This window comes from Typha latifolia, chromosome 3 (assembly GCF_019914945.1).
Source record: "Typha latifolia isolate L0001 chromosome 3, TyphaL0001v2, whole genome shotgun sequence".
NCBI lineage: Eukaryota > Viridiplantae > Streptophyta > Magnoliopsida > Poales > Typhaceae > Typha > Typha latifolia.
The window spans coordinates 5,993,238-6,012,386 of NC_133088.1; the positions used below are offsets into that span (position 1 = coordinate 5,993,238).

Here is a 19,149-nt window from a genome sequence, read left to right on the forward strand (position 1 = left end):
CCTATCATCTATGTGGAATTCTATGGTAAAATCAAACTATTCCTTTGTAGCTCTTTTGGGCAAGTAAATAACCTCATAAAGAAACCTAGGCTTGATCCTCCTTCCGCCATATCAAGGACGCTGCCAGGAAATCAGTCAAATAGGCCACTATGGTTGCCCTTTCGGATCTCTCGAATATTAACCTCCTAGCTGGGGCTGATTAGGTTTAAGATTTGATTAATCGTAATCTGCCATGTGAAACAAAGGCTCTTATTAATGTCTAATACAACTAGAGCGGATCAAGTTGTATTGGAAGAAATAAATTTGCTTTGGAAAATAAGGCTTTTTACTTGCGGGGCCTTCGAATGCCTGGGATCGCGTTCGAATGCACTATGTGAACGCCTGCATCCGTTCACAAAAATAGAGAACCAGATTTATGCGTTCGAACGGCCTTAGGCTCATTTGAATACGCCCATTCGAATGCCTGCACGCATTCGTAAAGATAGAGAACGAGATTTGTGCGTTCGAACGGTCTCGGGCGCGTTTGAATGCACCGCAACGAGAACGCATGGCTTTTAGGGTTTTATTTTTATTGTTTGGGTCCAAGGGGTAACCTTCAAGTATTGTGGAGTGCACCCTAGTTGGGTTATGTTATGAATGTATCTTCTTTCTCCTTATCCCCCCCCTCTCTCTCTCTCTCTCTCTCTCTCTCTCTCTCTCTCTCTCTCTCTCTCTCTCTCTCTCTTTCTTCTTCTTGCCTTAACTTCATATCTTCCCCTGGCCTACATTGGTTAGATCCTTCTCCTCATCTGTCGCGGCCCTACTTCTTTTAGGAGCGACCCCTTCTTCCCCTTCATCCTATTCTCTTCTCTAATCGCAAATATCCCTATCCCCTATATCATCCATCTTCCATCCTTTTCATCACCATCAAGAACTCCCTTTAATCCAAATATCCAATCTAACTCTCTCATTAGTCCAGCTCATAACAATGTCATCTTTCTAGAGGAGGTATTATTGGCAATTTATAGCACCTTTATTAGCCCTACCTCCATTGCTGATCCATATCTTCTGGTCTAGTCTCTTTTGCCCACTGGACTCTTCTCAACTAAGTCTGCTCTAAATACTCTATTGAATGGCAACTGGTTTAGCTCTCACTACAATCCCAAGAGAGGCAAGCATTGGAACCTTATTCATAAATGCAAAAATATCATCCCAAGAGTTAAAAATTTCTTATGGAGATGCGTCTTTGGTGCTCTTCCTGTCTGCAAAACTCTTAATAGGCGCTTTACTTATTTGGAGAACTCACGTCCAATTTGCTTGCCTTGCAATGAGTCTGTGGGGAGATCTCCTTCTCGATTGTGAGTTTGCTAGGCCCACTTGGTTTGCTGATTAGCTTCTCCACAAGCATTCGACTATCTTTACTGACCTCTTCCCATTGACCCTTACTCTTCTCTGGACTATCTAAAAGGCGAGGAATAATTGCCTCATCTGCAAAGATCATACTTTACCTGTAGCAGCTATTCAAGAAGCAAGTAGCCTCTTGATCTTGGGCATTTCCACTCTTACGGCTCCACTTGCCAGGATAATTCTCTAGTGTGCAGCCTGGCCCTAGGTTTTTCTACTGGATCAAGTGTTGCATGGCTTTAGAGTAATATTGCAAGGCTGAGCGTTCTCATTAATGCTCTATTTTCTCACGCATGTATGGCATTTTATGTGGAGAGTTGCTACAACACACTAATGATATTAAAGATTGCATCTGGTGGTTGACTAATTTTACCCAATATTAGGGTTTCATTCACTAGCAGAATGAACAACTCTGCTCACAATATTGCTAGTATAACATTTTGAAGTTCGTAGTTTTAACTGGAACGGATTATTATATATTCCTCATTGTAATTCTACTTTTGATTGTACTTTCTGGTTCATGAATGAATGATCTACAGACTTTTATTAAAGAAAATAATGGTCACTAATACATGACTAAGTTCTTTTCATTTTTTTGCTCCTTCCGATACAAGACTAAAGTTATAGCCACTTGAAACTTTGCTCCGTTTAAGTTTCTAATAAAACAGGGCTGCGGCCTGGTTTGTCAAACAAAAAAGAAACTTTGCCCCTGATGACTAAAGTAATTGCTCGACAAATCTCAGTGCTTAACAACCTTCTAACCAACAAATTTTTTTATAATATAAAAATAACAGCATGAAGCAAACACAACAGTCAATAGATGATCTTTGGACAAGAACAAGTATCAAATTATCATCAAATTGTCAAAAATCTTCTCTACACTCTTGCTTAGATATCATATGGGTCGGTCTGAATTGACAATATTACCACAACTTTCTTTGGGATTTCAGAGAGATGATAACCTGCTATATGTAGGTTGGAAAACAGTAAAGTTGTTGATACTCGTCCACGTAATAGTCAACTGTAAGTTCTCCTTGTGGCCTTGGTGGTGGTGGTGGTGGTGGTGGGGGGGGTGGGTGGGTGGGTGGCGGGGATGGGATGTGATGCTGATTATTACTGATTGTTACTTAAGCCAAGCACAAAGTTAATGGATCATATGGTCACTTATTTCCATCACACGCTTCATTGCTGCAGACTCTAACCCCACTTAAAATGTAACCACCAAACGCATTCATTTGCATATGCGGATGAGTCCGGGATGGAAGAACCTGCATCAGCAATTAAAACAATTAACAATATTGTTTTTAAAGACTCCACGCCTCAAACCCTTTTTTAAATCTAATAAGAAGTGGACATCTCTTGGTTAAGTTCAAAAGAAAATCCAAATAGAACTTTAATGCCATATCTTAAATACAATGGAAGTGCAACAACTATAAATGAATACCCTACTTTTACTTCCAACTAAATTAGGAGCAAGCAAGGATCATTTTTCTTCATTCAACTTTATTTAGTACAAGGTATTTAATCAAGTCAAGTACTATCATCTCTTCTTCTTTCTACTTCCTCCAACATGAATTTAGTCATCTACTCCATGTCAATAAATCTTCTACATGAATAAAATCACCCCTCTATAGTGGTTCATTGTATCCTTTCTGTTGAGTGATCTCAGACAATTCATGAAAGCTGTGATATGTTAATTGTTTCTATTATGTTCAAGAATTTTCTTTTTATAGAATTTATAGAAAATACATCAATGAATAGTGGTTGTAGTCTAAACAAGGAACTGGAACATCTGAAAACACAATGATATACTCTAGTATGTCTTAACTACCTTAAGACTCATAAGTGAACTGATGTAATTTGCAATCAATGAGCATGCTAGTTTAAGGAAACAATAAAGAGATTCATGAAAGATGCCCAAGGAGAAAAGATAGTGAATCCAAAGATCTTTCTCCCACCTCAAAGTATGTTTCTCTTATTAGCACTGTGAGATAAACAAGAAGGAAAATAAAAGGTACACATGGAACTCTCCATAACAATAATTTCTTCAAATAATCACAATCAAAATAACACCTTTTCAGATTATATTTATCCCCAAAACCTTTCCTAGTAAACCTAACTCTAATGAACTAATATACCAAAATCCTAAATTATGGGTTTCTAAACAAGTTAGGATGCTCTGAAAGGTAATCTGGCATTTAGAAAAATAAACCGGAATATTTATTAGGGATAATTACATCTAAACCTTATGGACTATTGCCCATTTTCACGTAGACCCTCTTATTTATTTTTTACAACACATTGACTACCTTAACAACGTAAAACCTCTGAAATGCTCCTTACATTAGTTATCCATTAGATTTTTCTATTAAAAAATGTTGCGACTACTACATAATCCATTTTAGGCCCTCTGGAGATTATTTCATTCTTATTTTAGAGGAAAGAAAGAGAAAAAATATGGAAGCTAGTTTCAACCGATCCCAAGTGGGATCGACCGAAATGGATCGAGATCGGCGATCTAGGGCTGAAACTAGTCCAATGACCGGTTTCGGCCTAGTATTGGCCGATCCTGATCCGAAATCAAGAGAAAGGGAGAAAGAGAGAAAGAGAGCTCGTCGAAGAAAGAGAATAAAGGAAGAAAAAAGTGTATCTAAGATTGTCGGAGGTTGACGGAGACAAATCTATGTCAGAATATTTTGTTGGATGTTGATGAAGGCCAAAATTACGTCGAAAAAGCAACGGCTTAGGGGAGAGAGAGAGAGAGGGAATCGGAGAGGGAGAGAAAAGATAAACGGAGAGGGAGGGGGAAGATGAGGAAGAGGGATAAGGAGAGTTTTTTTTAAAAGAGTTAATAAGAGAGAGTTAGTAGGGGACTGAGAGAGTTAGGGGGAGAGAAAGTAAGCAATTTTTTTTATTTGTGTGAAAGGAGAGATAGAAAATTAAAAATAATATTTATTTTTTAGTTTTTAGACTTTATATAGAAAATTTTTATATTTATATCTTATTATTTTTTTTTAAATTTTAATTATTTTTCTATATTTTAAAATACACGCAGATAAGAATGGCCAATATTGTTGATATTGTTGATATTGCCGATATGCATCATTTTTTGGAAGGCCGATCCTGATCTTCATCCTGATTTCAATACTTGGAATCTTAGAAAAAAAGTTGAGTAAAATGATTAGTTGACATTTTTCATTAACATCGTAGGGGAGAGAAATATTAGATAGTTAAGGATTTGTTTTCTTTAAAAATAAGGCCAATTCTAGAATAGGTATTCATATTTATTATTCTCAAAATAAGATCTTTATTCCAAAAATAACTATTTTTATATTCACTTGTATTCTGGAATAAAGATATAATAATTACTGTAAGAACTGCAAAACAAAAACAAAAAAAAGAGAAGAGGCTGCAAGTGCAACCCTCTCCCATCTCCCCTCTCGGCACGCGACGAGGCGGCCGCAGAGATCTTGCCGAATACAAATCTAAATTAGATTTGGATTTTGACCCTATAAATTAAACCTTAACTCTCTCTCTCTTTTCTTTACCCAGCCTCCTTTCCTTTTTCTTTTTCTCCTTCGTTTTCTTCTTCCTCACCGTCGGAATCACGACGTGGGTTCAGCCTGTCAAAGCATTGCCGGAGTAAATAGGGACCATCACGCTCCTCCTCGGTGGTGATTTTTAGCACGTGAGCTAGAGATTTGAGATTTTGATTATCTTGTCTAGATTGAAGTGAGTTAGTTCACTCATATTTATTTTTATTATACTTCGCACCTTTGTCAGACCATGTAATTTGCTATGTGCAAATTTATTTATTTTATTTTTCGTGCAAATTTAATTGTTACATTTTCTGTGTACATTTAATCATTACACTTAGTGCATCGTCATACCTTGTGCAAATTATAAATTTTAGTAAAAAAATAAAATAAAACTAGTATTGGTATGGCTTAGAGAACAGTCCTAGTATAGATCGCTTGCGGCTTTCTTTGGTGACTCAAGTCTATCTAGAAGTCCAAGAGAAAATCCTATATCAGATCACTACGGTGACTTTCTTAAGTGACTCGGCGAGGTTAGCGGAACAGTCCTAAGATGAATGAGAAATTTCCTAGGTGACTAACATCTCTCAATGGTTAGTAACATCTAAACAGGAACAAAAGGGATCCACCGAAGAAGACCTTGTTGATCACATAATGATACTATATGATGACCCTAACCAGATCAGCTATGAGGAAAAATCTCAAGCGTCATCTCGATGTGACTTCTAGTTGATGTGGATCCACAGAATATAGACCTATTGAAACAAATGACATTATAAATAATGGAAAGATGTTAATATGTTGAACTATGCAAGGCTACAAGTTATAACTCTCTATTGTTATCATTTATCATTATTTAAGAGCATGTCTGTTGAAAATTGTTATGTATATTGTTAAACTTAGTTTAACACTATAAAATTTTAAAATTTATTTAGTTTTCAAGTGGATTTTACTCACTGAACTATAGTTGTTGGCTCATGGATTTCTTTTTCTCTTTTAGTATCTCAGGTAATGGTCAGCGTGGCAACTGAGCAAGATGCATCGGGACCCTTCCTCCACTTAGGGCCTACCTATTTATATTTTCGCTCTTTTGGTCTTATATGTTAGTTTAGTTGTTAATTTAATTTCGTTTAGAGACAGTAATAATGACATTATTTATTTTCATTGCAATTAGTTTAAATTTAATAAAGATGATCCTCTTCGTTTATTTATTCTTGTCATTATACACTTAGGAAGTATTAGTAAGGCTTCATGTATCTTAAGCGTATTGAGGTGCATGACCGGTCATAATTCCGATTTCGGGTCGTGACAATTACTTTTGATGTGATATAAAGTGAAGAAAAAGATAGGAAAAAATTATTTTATTTTTTATAAAATTATTATAAATATCTTTTGATTTGATATAAAGTAGATTGACATAATAGATATCAATGATAAATTAATAATTGAGTTAGTGTGTGGTATAAGATGTAATTTTGATGAATAATATTTGTATGATAGAATACAGTTATTATAATGTTTAACTGTTATTCTCAAATATCGAGTTATATTCTAGAATCATTCCTTAAGTGAAGGGCTATGGGAGTCAAAGTGTCAAAAGATAAATAAGGAAGATTACGTGAAAATGGGCCATAGTTTAGGGGGTTCTAGGTTTAATTAGCACTATTTATTAAGAAAGAATGCTAAAAATCTATTGCCACAATTAGTTGATGTAGACCAATATCACATTTTCTTGTGATTAAACTACAACAATTTACTTAACTCTTGGTCATCTATCAAAAGTCATTCAATAAGAGAAGGTAATAGCGACACCATAGTCTTGATCATAAGAACACTAATTCTCTTAAATTGCTCATCGTTCATCGGGTGATTTCATCTTCGTTTCTATAAATGAACATCATAGTTGGATCTGATAGATCATAACTTACTCCAATATCAAAATGATGTGCCTAAAAGAAACATGTTGATGCAACGAAATATAAGAAATGTGGATCCACACTAGGGGTGAAAAAGTCAAAACCAGTTATTTTAAGGGTAAAAAAGACATTGAACTCTTAAATTATAATTTTACCTCTCAAAACTAGCCTTTTTTTACTGTTGGGGATGAGAGAAGTTGTAAAATCTAATTAAAGTTTAGAAATAAAATAAAAAGTTTTGAGGGACAAATTGCAAATTTTGTTAAAAATCTTATTAGTGTCCTTTTATCAACGTCGAAAAGTGAAATTTTGATACTGTAATTTTGGGTGTTCTGCCATCTTAGTAAATAACTAGTTTTTTTTTTTTTACCAAAAGGTATATAAATCAAGAGGCCAAATCATCTAATAAAGATCTAGAATTTCTTAGACATTTTCTTGACAAACAACACCCAGCGTTGGCTAGGTGTGCTATGTTCTCTCTTTTTCTTCCTATTTATTCTCTTTATCTCTAAAATATTACATTTACTCTCTTGTTCTCTTCATTTGCTACCTTTTCTCGTTTTTGTATTCATCTCTTCTAAAAGGTCCACTATCAGATCATAGAACCCTGTAGGTTCCTACTTTGCTCTATATCAATAGGAATCTTATAACGTAAATAGACCCTAATCTGCACCATTTAGGACTCCTACAAAAAAAAGGGGGAGTTCGTCGGCACTATTCTCTGCTACAGTGCCAATGCTACAGTACCTGACGCTACAATAATTGGCTAATTGCTACATTAATTCGGGAAAAAGACAATATAACAAATAACCTTAAGTTTACAACTTATACTAGATTTTCATCCTCCATTACAGCACTGCACATGTATCTCTTTATAGAAGGTAATATCAGCATATTGCCATGATAGACTGATAGTAATTTACCAGTTGATCCTACCTGTTAAACAAAGACAAAGCGTGATCCACTGACAGAGGGTAAATTTTATGCAGATGCAGCCCCCTTGGTACTTTAGTTGGTTCAAAAACTATCCAACCAAAGTTCAGTTTCAATTAAAATATTCAAGAGGACTTTTCTACACATAACTTTTGAATAATACATGCCAGGTAAAACCATATTTGGTTCTGGGTAACTAAAAAGGTAAGTTCACTACGGAAAGATTATCAAGCTTGGAAATATAGTATCTCTGAATTGAATAATGCAATGTAAACTATTGCTTTGGACAAGTTCACTTGGTATACATTGCTCTACTTTTTTAAGTAATGTCTTGAATCACGAAATTGTATCATGAAATTGTTATTCATACAAAATCATCCAATGTTTGATGTAATAATAACCATTACAATGTCATTTGCATCCTAAGCACATGTACATTTATTTTATACAAGTTCTACTTTACCAAACTTTGCCTGTCATTTCTTAAGCTAAGATGGAACAACCAGTTATCTGTTCTGGTATAATTTTCTTTTTGTACATATTAATCTCTTTACGAGATACAAATACATCAGATGAGCAACTACTAACAAATGATTTGGAGCATAATTACAATGAAAAAGTGTACAAACGAGGTTGAAGAAAACAAGGTCTCCACCATGATGAGGAGAAGCTAAATCATCAAATAATGAGCTAGACTCAAACTGATCCATCAATAATTAAAGAAGAAAACCAAGAAAAAACAAACTTGCCATTGAACGAGTTCAGTCTGAAAGATGCACTACTTCCTACACAACAAAGAAAAAGATACCTTGCAATACAGATGCATATTGAATACATTGCTGCATGTGATGTTGCTACTTAATGTGCGCGCGCACACACACAGCTATATATTAGAACAAAACACAGTTGAATTCATTAACTAAATAAACACATCAGACCTGATATTCACGAAGCCAAGGCTCAGAAATTTGCAAACCCACAGCCATTCTTGAAGCCTGTAACTTGTGCATGCATGTAGCAAGAGGCTGCAGGTTTCAACACCCAAAATTATCAGCAAGAGAAAGTTAGAATCTGTAAATTGCATGCTGATTGTCCAACTATTAACACAATGCTTGGAGGAATGAAATATGACAAGTCAGACAAGAAAACTATACTTAGCAACAGAATCACAGGTTTTAACTTATAAGCACACAGACAGAAAATTTTAAATATGACAAGGCAAACTAATCGATCAAAATTATCCAGAAAAATACCAAAGCGTCATATAAGATGAGCATATCTATACTAAAATCCAAGAGAAATAATGACCTCAAAAAGTATGCCAACCCTTGCCATTGGTCAATGAAATGGTTCAGGCATCAAGGAGAAGCAAGCTTAACTAAATAAGTACTATATAAATTTTATGTAATAAAAATTCAGACGTGCCATGTTCTAATAACTTTAGAATAATTGCTGGCATATCTTCTGATTCATTAGTGATGCTAAACAAATTTAATTATCCAATCAGTAATTCAAATTTGTGAAAAGAAATTGTTAAAGTAATTTATCAAAATATACATTTTGTAAGGAACGAAAGAAAGTTTGCAAATTGAACATTAGATCAATCACTATAGTGGTGTGATGCTTTGATGAACAGTAGTTGATGATATAACCATGTTACTTCCTGGATCACACCTTATACACATAGATAAGTCATAAACCCTTTACATATTCCATATCATTTCTTTCATTTTCTGTTAGGCTTTATGTGCTGCTATAGAAAATCACCATGAATAGTCCAATTTGTTTCTCAGAGGTGCCACAACTGAATATAACTAGATATACGAGCTTAAACTTCTCAATCATTGGTCATGCATTTCTAATGCAAAACAAATTAATTTTGTGCTAGTACTGTTCAAACCTTCAGTATTGGTACTGCTGAAGTTACCACAGATACATATTTTCATATTCATTTAGATATCTTCTATATTTCCATCTTCACATATGGCGGAGAGTTTCCAGATTTTAATTGATGGCAAATTTATCTCCAGACAGAAGTCCTTTTAAAAGGAATATTTATTAGTCAGAGTTGGATATCTGTGAGATACTGATCAAAGACTCTGCAGAGACTCTTTCATAATTATTTAATCTTTCATCATGTCCCAGGACCTTGTGACAGAAAACAACCTAGGAGTTTGATCTAAGTTTAACTCAAGATGCAAACAGAGATATGATTATATGTTGTGAAAAGGATTCCAAGAAAATTAACTGCACTAAGTAATTGGGGTAAAGGAAAGCAGTAAATCAATGATTCCAAGAAAATTCAAAAATTGTTACCACCTTATAGTTGCTACCATTTCTAGTTAATTCAAGGATAGTTATCAATGATCATCCAATCTTAGCTCTAGATAAAAGAAACATAAAAATTTAGATTATCCAATTTCCACCTATATCAAACCACCATTTTCACAAACTCAGAGGTTATACAATATTTAAGTAAATGGGTGAAAACTAATTAACAAAATTGAAAAGTGACATGGTACAACAGGATGTCCAACATTATGCAGAACTTCTGTGGCTAAGAAAATTCTGGATGTATTCTTGCAGATTACCCATAACATGCTAAGATGAATCATCTGATTATAAAGTTAGTAAGTTACCTGAAGATATTGGTGATAAACGGCAAATGGTGCAGAATATGACAAAAGGGGAAGCAGATCTATAATCAAACGATCCACCTCCAGTTCTGATGCAGCAACTATCAAACTGCGAAGAACATCAATGAGAATAAGCTCTTGTTATGGAATTTGAATAAGCTCTTGCTATGATATAACTCCATTGAGATTCATTTTACTTGGTAAAGCCATTTTCCTTCCAAAATTTTATGATTTCTGATGATGGCCTCCTTCCTGGTTTAACTGACTTGAGGACCTGTCTGCACTCTAAAAAGATAACAGAACATAGATAGCCTGAACTTTAAGAACATTATTTATGGAAAGGGTGCAGATGCACTCCAGTGTTAACAAATTACTTACCTGACAAAGAACCTTCTTCCTGAAGAGAACACTCATTTGGTGAAGTAAATTCAGCTAGAAGTGAATCGTCTGCCAAACTTGCCTCCATCTTTGTAGTCGGTATGTTCTCCTGCAATATTGAGAATTCATCGCCAGAGTTCTGTGAAGAGCAGAGATCTGTAAAAGGTGCTTGAACAATCCTACAATGATAGAAACCTAGAATCAAAATTGTGCCTCCAATTAGCTAAAGAACAAACTCTCCTCCCTCACTCCTCAGGGACCAACAGTACAAATGACAGAAACCCCCAATTAGCTAAAGAAAACCCTATCTCAAATGGGGTGAGTTGCTCTAGTGCTATTATTAAGGTTCTAAGTATCAGTTTCAGAGTCAAAAACAATCACCCCCAAAAAAGCAATATGTATTGATTATATCCAAAGTTCCCAGTATCGGGATCAGCCTATTTTTTAATTATATAAAATTTTAAATATTATTTAAAAATGCAGAAAAATTTAGAAAAAATGACAAAAAATAAGAAAACAAAAATTACTCACATATGAAGTCTAAAAACTTAAAAAATGTATTAACTTACTCAAAATTTAAAACTTTATTGAATACCGAGCTGGTTCTTGTAAATTTCTATAGTCTTCATCATCATAATTACCATAAGTTTATAAATATTGATGTCTAGGACCTGATGCTCCAAAAAGTGATTCGATCATACTAGTCATATTGTATGGATCTTGTTGTGTGACTTGCGTTTGAGGAGGATAATAACCAACATTTGGATCTTATGCTTGAGAATACTGAGGATACTGAGGATAATAACTAGCATATGGATTTTGTGATGGCTCCAAACAATAAATACTCGATGTACCATAATCATAGGAACAAAAATGCATCTCATGACGACGTCGCTGATATGTATATATATCCTCAGTTTTTCTGTCTTCACTCCTTATGCCTCCTTGACTTTCCTCAACAAATGTAGATGGAACGATCTCACCACCATATGTATCATCAGGACTATGACTAGTACTAGTAGGTATACTATCTCTCGCTGCTGAATGACTCGTACTAGCCTCTGCCCTTGTCGTGGTCTCTCCCAATATTTCATCTAACTATGGGTTATCTCTGTCATCTAATAACCTGTCCTCTATTTCTCTGATCCATAGAGTCAAGGGGTCTTCTTCATCAAAAACATGATTTAAATCAATAAGTTATTCATTTTCTACCTTTCTTCTTAAATTTCTCTCCCTCAATCTCATATTATAATGACAAAAAACTAATTTTTCCAATCTTTCCATTGTCAATCGGTTGTGTTTTTGTGTGGATTAAGGAGAAAGTAGTCCAATTTCTTTCACACTGTGATGAAGACACAATTTGACTTAAAATCTTATTTGCTATTGGCGTCAAATTTAGTGCCTCCTCCCATCCATAAATAGACCACCATTCAGCTGGAGTGTTATGAGATATAGGCTGCAAAGAACTTTAGCAAGATCAATTGCTTGGCTCTCAATCTATATCTCTCCATCCGAAATCGAAATATATTATTAGCTTATTGATTATGTTGAAAGTTAAAACTTGAAACAAATAATAATAAAATTATTTAATTGAATCATAACTCACTTCTTTATCGCACAGGATTTGTTTATGAATATCGGGCTCAAGCTTGCTAATTACCTTTCTAACCCCCAACAAGACTTCACTATCATTATTGACATTTTTAGAGAATTGAAATCTTGGATTAAGAAAATACCCCGTAAAAATTTAAAATTTGTAAGCATTCAAATTTTTAAATATTCATAAATAGAAGTAAATTAAAACTTACAACTTAAAAGCATACTTACCAACAGCGTGTATATCTCTATGTAGTTGTTTGTTCCATCTAGAATCAATCATCTTCCACCACTTCCTATAACTTTGGCCCATGTTTTTTTTATTGATTCTTTAGCTATGTCCATTGCCTCATATAATAAACCCATCTCAGACTTGTCATCACTGTCTACAAGTCTTAATACTTTGACAAGAGGCTCAAATACTGCGGTGGCAACTGTAATATTATCCCAAAATATATTTCCAAGAGCCATATTTTTCAAAGTTTCACCTAAAGATTTATCTTTAGGTTTCATATTCTTAATTTTCATAGACCACTCCTGTGATGTAAACATCCGTATAATATCATCCTTGTAGCGCATGATGCTCTCCCTACCACCAGGCATCTGCCTGAGTAAATTAAGAACCCAACTATGATTATATATAAAATTTGTTAACCTCTGACCTTCACTTATAGCCATGTCAATTTCAGACTCTTTTGCAATATCCTCTAACATCAGATCAATATAATGTGCAGCACATGACGTCCAATATAAATGAGGTCTTAATCATCAGTAAATTTCTAGCAGCTTTATAATTTGCCCCATTATCAGTAACCACTTGGACTACTCTTTTTTCACCGATTTCTTGTACCACCTCATCCATCAACTGACAAATATAATCTGCATTTTTGAAATAAGCAGTAGCATCCACAGACTTCAAAAATATTGTCCCCATGCCAGAGTACACTAAGAAATTAATTATATTTCTTCTGTTTTGTGTACTCCACCCATCACACATCAGTGTACAACCAAATTCATCCCAATACCGTTTAAATGTCTCAATATAAGTATGAAGTTCATCTACCTCTGAGTCAAGATATTTAGTAGCAATATCATTTGAACTAGGAGGGGGAACACCAGGCCCTACTGATTGTATAGCATCCACCATAGTGTGATTGTAAGGGCTATCAGCTACATTAAAAGGAATATGGTTGTAGAAGAAAAATTTAGAGATAGCTCTACCAATGTGTTTCTTTGCATTTTTAATTCCTTTGAGAGCTATCTTGATTGAAGTCTGTGTACGACCCTTTTTTTTTTGAAGATATGTATCTATTGGTCCAATATTTTCAGACTCTGCTGTAACACCAGGAGTCCTCTAGGTAAAATTGATGCCCCTATATTCTCTTTCTTCTTGTATATTAACTGATCTAGATTTCTGAAAGTTACCACCAGTGCTTCTTCTCATCTCTTCCTCTTCTCTATGCATATTTCTGCTCTCTTTCATTGCCCTCATCTGTCTCTCCTCCTCATCCTCCTCACTTTGCTCACTGCTATCATCATCAATGTGTACAGGATTATGCATCAATTTTTTACGAATCATTGACTCTCTTTGTTGTGCAGATTGTTTATCCTTCTTTTTGTCAATTAAATGAGTCAACATCTACTATTTAACTTCCAAAGACACTTGAGTGCAAGCTGCTATATTTCCTTATCTTCCAGCTAAATGTTCTTTCAAACAGCTAATACTACTCATTTCCTTTCCACACCAGTTGCATTTAACGCGTCTTTTATCTTGCCCAATAGTGCTGCAATGTTGCCACCCAATGTTGGTATCATATGACTTCTCTTTTGGAGTCATTGATATTTTAGCTCTGCAACTAAAAAATATAAACAAAAATCAAAATAAAATATAAAATAATTTAAAATTATAACAAGGTGCTGCTGTAGCAGAGAAGTTGCTGCTGCTCTACTGGCAGAGAAGTCTCTGCTGCTGCAGCAGCACCTGCTGCAGGTGCAGTTGGTGCACAATGGAAAAAAAAAACTGAAAAAAAAACTTACCCAAGGTCGCTGGAAATCGAGGTCGTCAGAGAACGTCGTCAGAGGTCGAGGTCACCGGAGAGACGGAGATCTACTCACTACTCAGTCACCGGTGAGAAAGAGAGTAAGAGATCCGTGAGAAAGAGAGAAAGAAAGAAAAGAGAGAAAGAGAGGAAAAGAGAGAGAGAGAGAGAGAGAGAAAAGGGAGAGAGGCAGGTAGGGGTGGGGACATCAATTATTAATGTCCCCCGGGTCGGATCCGACCCGTTCCCACCCGTTTCGGTCGGGATCGGCCGATTCTGACCGAAACGGATCGGGTTTCGGCCGAAACTGGGAACCTTAATTATATCGGCTGTCGTGCTGAGCATCTAGGGATTAGAATATTTTTTAATAACATTGAAATCTTAAAATTGTATAAAATGTCAAAAAAATCCTAAAAATTTTGAAAAATGATAGGAAAAAAAAATACTCATCCTCTCTCTCTCTCTCTCTCTGTGCTACTGTAGCAGCGAAGGAGAACTGCTCCAGCAGTAAGGAGAAAGGAAGAAAGGAAGAAAAGGAGAAAGGGAGAGAGGGAGAGAGATGGGAAAAAGGGCAAAAACCCTAATGGGAAAAAGGGGGAAAAGCCCTAATGGAAAAAAAGGGAAAAAAAAACCTAACCAAAGAAAAGAAAGAAAAACTCCTTTGCTCGCCGGAGAACTACTTGTTGGAGGTCAACATTGTTGGAAATTACTCATCCTCACTCAACTTCGCCAGATTGAGAGAGGTGCATTGAGAGATCAAGAGAGGAGAGAAATGGGAGAAGAGATGAGAGTGCAGAGAGAAGGTAAAGGTATTAATATGGGTTCAGATCCGGGTCAGATCTGACCCATTTATACCTGCTCATTTAGATACATTTTGGCTGAAGCAGGTCTGAAACCTGCTTATTTCGCCTGATAAGGGCAATTCTAGCCTAAGACCAATAACAATACTAGTTTTGGGTATGGAGCTGATTCGAATCCATTTCGGCCAATCTAAATCAGGATTGGTCAAAACTTCAATCCATTACTATTATTGTCATGGGCCTTCTGCACAATAGTTCAAAAAGTATATCACAAGTACATGGTGGCCAATAGAGTTTACAACACAATGGATGGTAGGCACCACTTTGAGTGGCTTTAGCCTAAATCAGGCCTTTTAACCCCATTAAATATATTATTAATATCATATCTTCTGCAAGTATAGTCAATAATAACTTATAACTCAGGCAACATCAATCTTGAAACACTAAATGTGCCAATCAGAGTAGAATGGAGCAATTTAAGTTTTAAACAAGTAGAGGGAAACATAAGCAGAAGTGGCTAATAGTTTAAGGCTTTAAGCAAGAAAATTATATAGAAAGGTATAATCTTCAGAGAATACAAGGGGAAGCAACACCAACCTATAAAATAAGACCAACCAAACTCATTAGCTACCATGTATTATTGTAACCTAGCATAGTCTGAAACACAACACCAATAGTTCATTTAGCTCAAGATCGCTACTTTCATAAGCTTGGACATCATCCAAAGAAGGCAAAACTCACAGATAGCAGCGAAAAACAGCCATGCCAGCCGCCATTGTCGCCTTGATGACATCTTCCTAGAACAATAATTCTACATGGTCTAATAACCATCTTCCAAATATACATGTTACATACATTAATTCCATAAAAGTTTATAAATAGTTAATAGCAAACAGCATATATCATTTGATGTATCACTCATACATTCCACATTTCGAGAAAAAAAGTTGAAGTTGTGACAAGATAGCATGTTTTATTTAGAATACTCTTTTGATATATAGTAATTACTAACTAAAACTAGGGGTAAGTGAGTCAAGCTCTAATCAAGCTTGATTTGAAATTAATTTTGAGCCTGAATTCATAATCAAGCTTGAACTGATTCAATTTCCATTTGCTCTAATTTTGATCTCGAGCTCCTAAACAAGTTGATACCTATTTAGTTGAAACCTAAATCAAGCTTGAAATAGACTTGAATCAACAATCTCTATGCAAATAATTTCAACTACATAAAATAGAGATTATAAAACCTAAATTAATAAGTAACAAAAAAATAAATAATGTACAAGTGCACCAACCTTTACTCCTATTGCAGCCATAACATGGCTAAAATTTATAGTCTAGAGTAACTAATATTATGAACCTTTAGATCTTGATCTAAAGGTTCAATTTAATTATATGTAATATATATTATACAATTTTTAAATATCAAATAATTATTTTTGAGCCATACCGAACCGAGCTTGATCGAGCCGACTCATGATTAAGCTTGGCTCGAAATTAATTTAGAACCTAGTTCAGCTGATCAAGCTTGAATCGCCCAATTTGAGCCAAACTTGATTGAGCCTTAGCGAGCCAAACTCGAGCCGAACTCAAGCCAGCTTAATTATTTTGATAGCCCTAACTAGAATGCATCACTCGTGAAAATTAGATCAAAAACATGTCAACAAATTTAGAAGAAAACCCCAAGGTATTTGTATCGACAACACCCATATGGAAAAGAGTATTGAGATAAATTATCTTAATGACACTCCATGGTGGCTATACTCTAGGTAATCATTCAAGTCTGCAGTTGCCATTAAAATAACACCTTGTAGTGATCTTGACCAGATCATCTTTCTAGCACCACAGATGTAATGCTCCTTGATGCTTCCGCCGAGTAATGTTACAAGATTTGTGACATTTGATGCTCATTAGTCTTAGTAGTGATATGTTATGCTATCAATTCATATTCACGCTGCATTTCCTAACTTTGGCTTTGTATTATTATGTTATGCACAATTGGACCATTTACAAGATTGATCAGATCACCTCTCTTATCATTCCAAGTGTCAGAGAGAATAATAGATATGAATTCTGTAAGATACCAGTCTCATGACACCCATGGTGATTGGCTACTTAGTTTAGGTAATTATAATTATTAAAAATTGTGCTAGATGCCAAGGCACCACGGTTCAACGTCCATGAGTTGAGTGTGTCAAAACGTGGCGTTCTAGTTAGTAGCTTAAGTGCAGGAATGAACCGAGTTGTCAAAAGAAAATATATAAATGGAATAAGTCAAAAAGTGTTCAGAATCATCAATATGTCTACAGCTATCTTTTGTAACTAAAGATGGAGGGATAGCATGGCTAAGAAGAGGATGAGATGGTGACTGCTCTATGATACTTTCGAGAATGGAGAACTGAATGCAGAAATTCCCAAGGAAAAAATGTAGCTCGTAGAGGGAGAGTTATGTGGCTGAATGGCCACCTGCTCTCTGCTCTGATGACCAAAAAGTACAAATTTCATACCTAGAAGTACAAGGTATAGGACCCAAAAATGGGATAACATGATACTACAGCCCCCTGGCTCAACAAGTCCACTGTGACAACACTAGCAGCCAACTTCACAAGTTTCATGCTACGCACATTTCCAACTATTGTAAAAGTCTATAGGACAACATACCCCAACAACACCAAGATCGATGCTAGACTAGCTTGACTGATGACTATTTGGGGCTGAATTGCCTGATTCACTTTTTGCCATAACAGAAACTAAGCTTGGGCTGGCTAGGTCCAACTATAAGTGATACGTAAGACACAAACACTAAGGAGAATTAAATCCAGTTTGGTAGTGACACAATGACAAGAGAACCCAAATGGAGCTTGCAAAATTAGTAAAAACTAGAAAGAGATGATTTTCATGTCGAAAATGGGTGTGTCCCTAGAATTGTTACAAAGGATTCTTGTAGCTAAGCTCAAAATTGTATACTAATGTTAATATTTCTACTATAGTAGTATTTGGTTTAACATTCATGGTGACAACAGCATCAGACCCAACTCCTACCAAATCACAAGTTTTATTTGGTTACCATATTGAGTAATTTAAACTGAAAATCCTTTCTTGTCATTTACTGCACTCACATAAAAAGTGGCGTGCAAAGAGGAAACCAAATTTATACCTGCTGCATTCTTCACTGCTGAAATTGAACATTCGGCTAATGTCTATAGGATTGGGTACTGATCCAAAGTAGGTGCTACAAACATATCCAGTCCCTGTAATAAGCAACATAAGGTTCCATTTAGATAATGCACAGAATATAGTGTAAAAGTTAAAGAAGAAGAAGAAGAAGAAGAAATCCAGTTTTAGTAGAGCCTCAAAGAACCATGTACTAAGCCTAGAAGAATATTACACATCAAGTTACAAGTGCCACTATGCAATGTGCATGTTGGGCGGCATGACTTTTGTAAGAAGAGAAACAGCACTGCATTCTGTCATCCTGCAATATAATTAACAGAGAGATAGAGACAGGCAGTAGATGATGTTGTGGTGGAAGGAGGCATTCAGACATAGGTAACCAATATGCCTGACAATTACTAATACCCATCAACCCAAACAACATCTTCCATAGAGAGAGGAGACTGAATGGCAGACTGCTGAGGTCGAGTCATGGAAAAAAACGAGAAGAGGTGAAAAAGAAAGTGATGTAGGAGAACATATGAGTCAGACCTTGTTTGACCCAAAATGCACACATGGATATATGATGTTACATCATGCAAAGGAAAAAGATTTGTAGCCTATATGAAATTTAATATGTATATAACTAAGATAAAGGGAAAAAAACAATAATGAATTAAAGAGAGTAGTAGAGTTATCAATCATTCCAAAAGAAATCCAGAATGGTTACAATGATATTGTTTCTATTTGTTTTTATTAACTTCCAAGGAATCATCCAA

The 19,149-nt window shown here is 35.4% G+C and overlaps 1 protein-coding gene across 1 annotated transcript in view; it reads right to left on the reverse strand.

Moving 5' to 3' along the window:
- Positions 1-2,223: 2,223 nt before the first annotated feature.
- The window catches only part of LOC140784959 (uncharacterized), a 33,969-nt gene continuing 17,043 nt past the window's right edge, over positions 2,224-19,149 (reverse strand). The window contains exons 8-13 of the mRNA XM_073132603.1: positions 18,375-18,468; positions 10,783-10,961; positions 10,602-10,689; positions 10,408-10,513; positions 8,707-8,793; positions 2,224-2,651 (exon numbers count right to left, since the gene is read on the reverse strand). Of these exons, the coding sequence (XP_072988704.1) occupies positions 2,544-2,651; positions 8,707-8,793; positions 10,408-10,513; positions 10,602-10,689; positions 10,783-10,961; positions 18,375-18,468 (662 nt within the window). The 3' untranslated portion in view covers positions 2,224-2,543. The remainder of the gene's footprint in view (positions 2,652-8,706; positions 8,794-10,407; positions 10,514-10,601; positions 10,690-10,782; positions 10,962-18,374; positions 18,469-19,149) is intronic.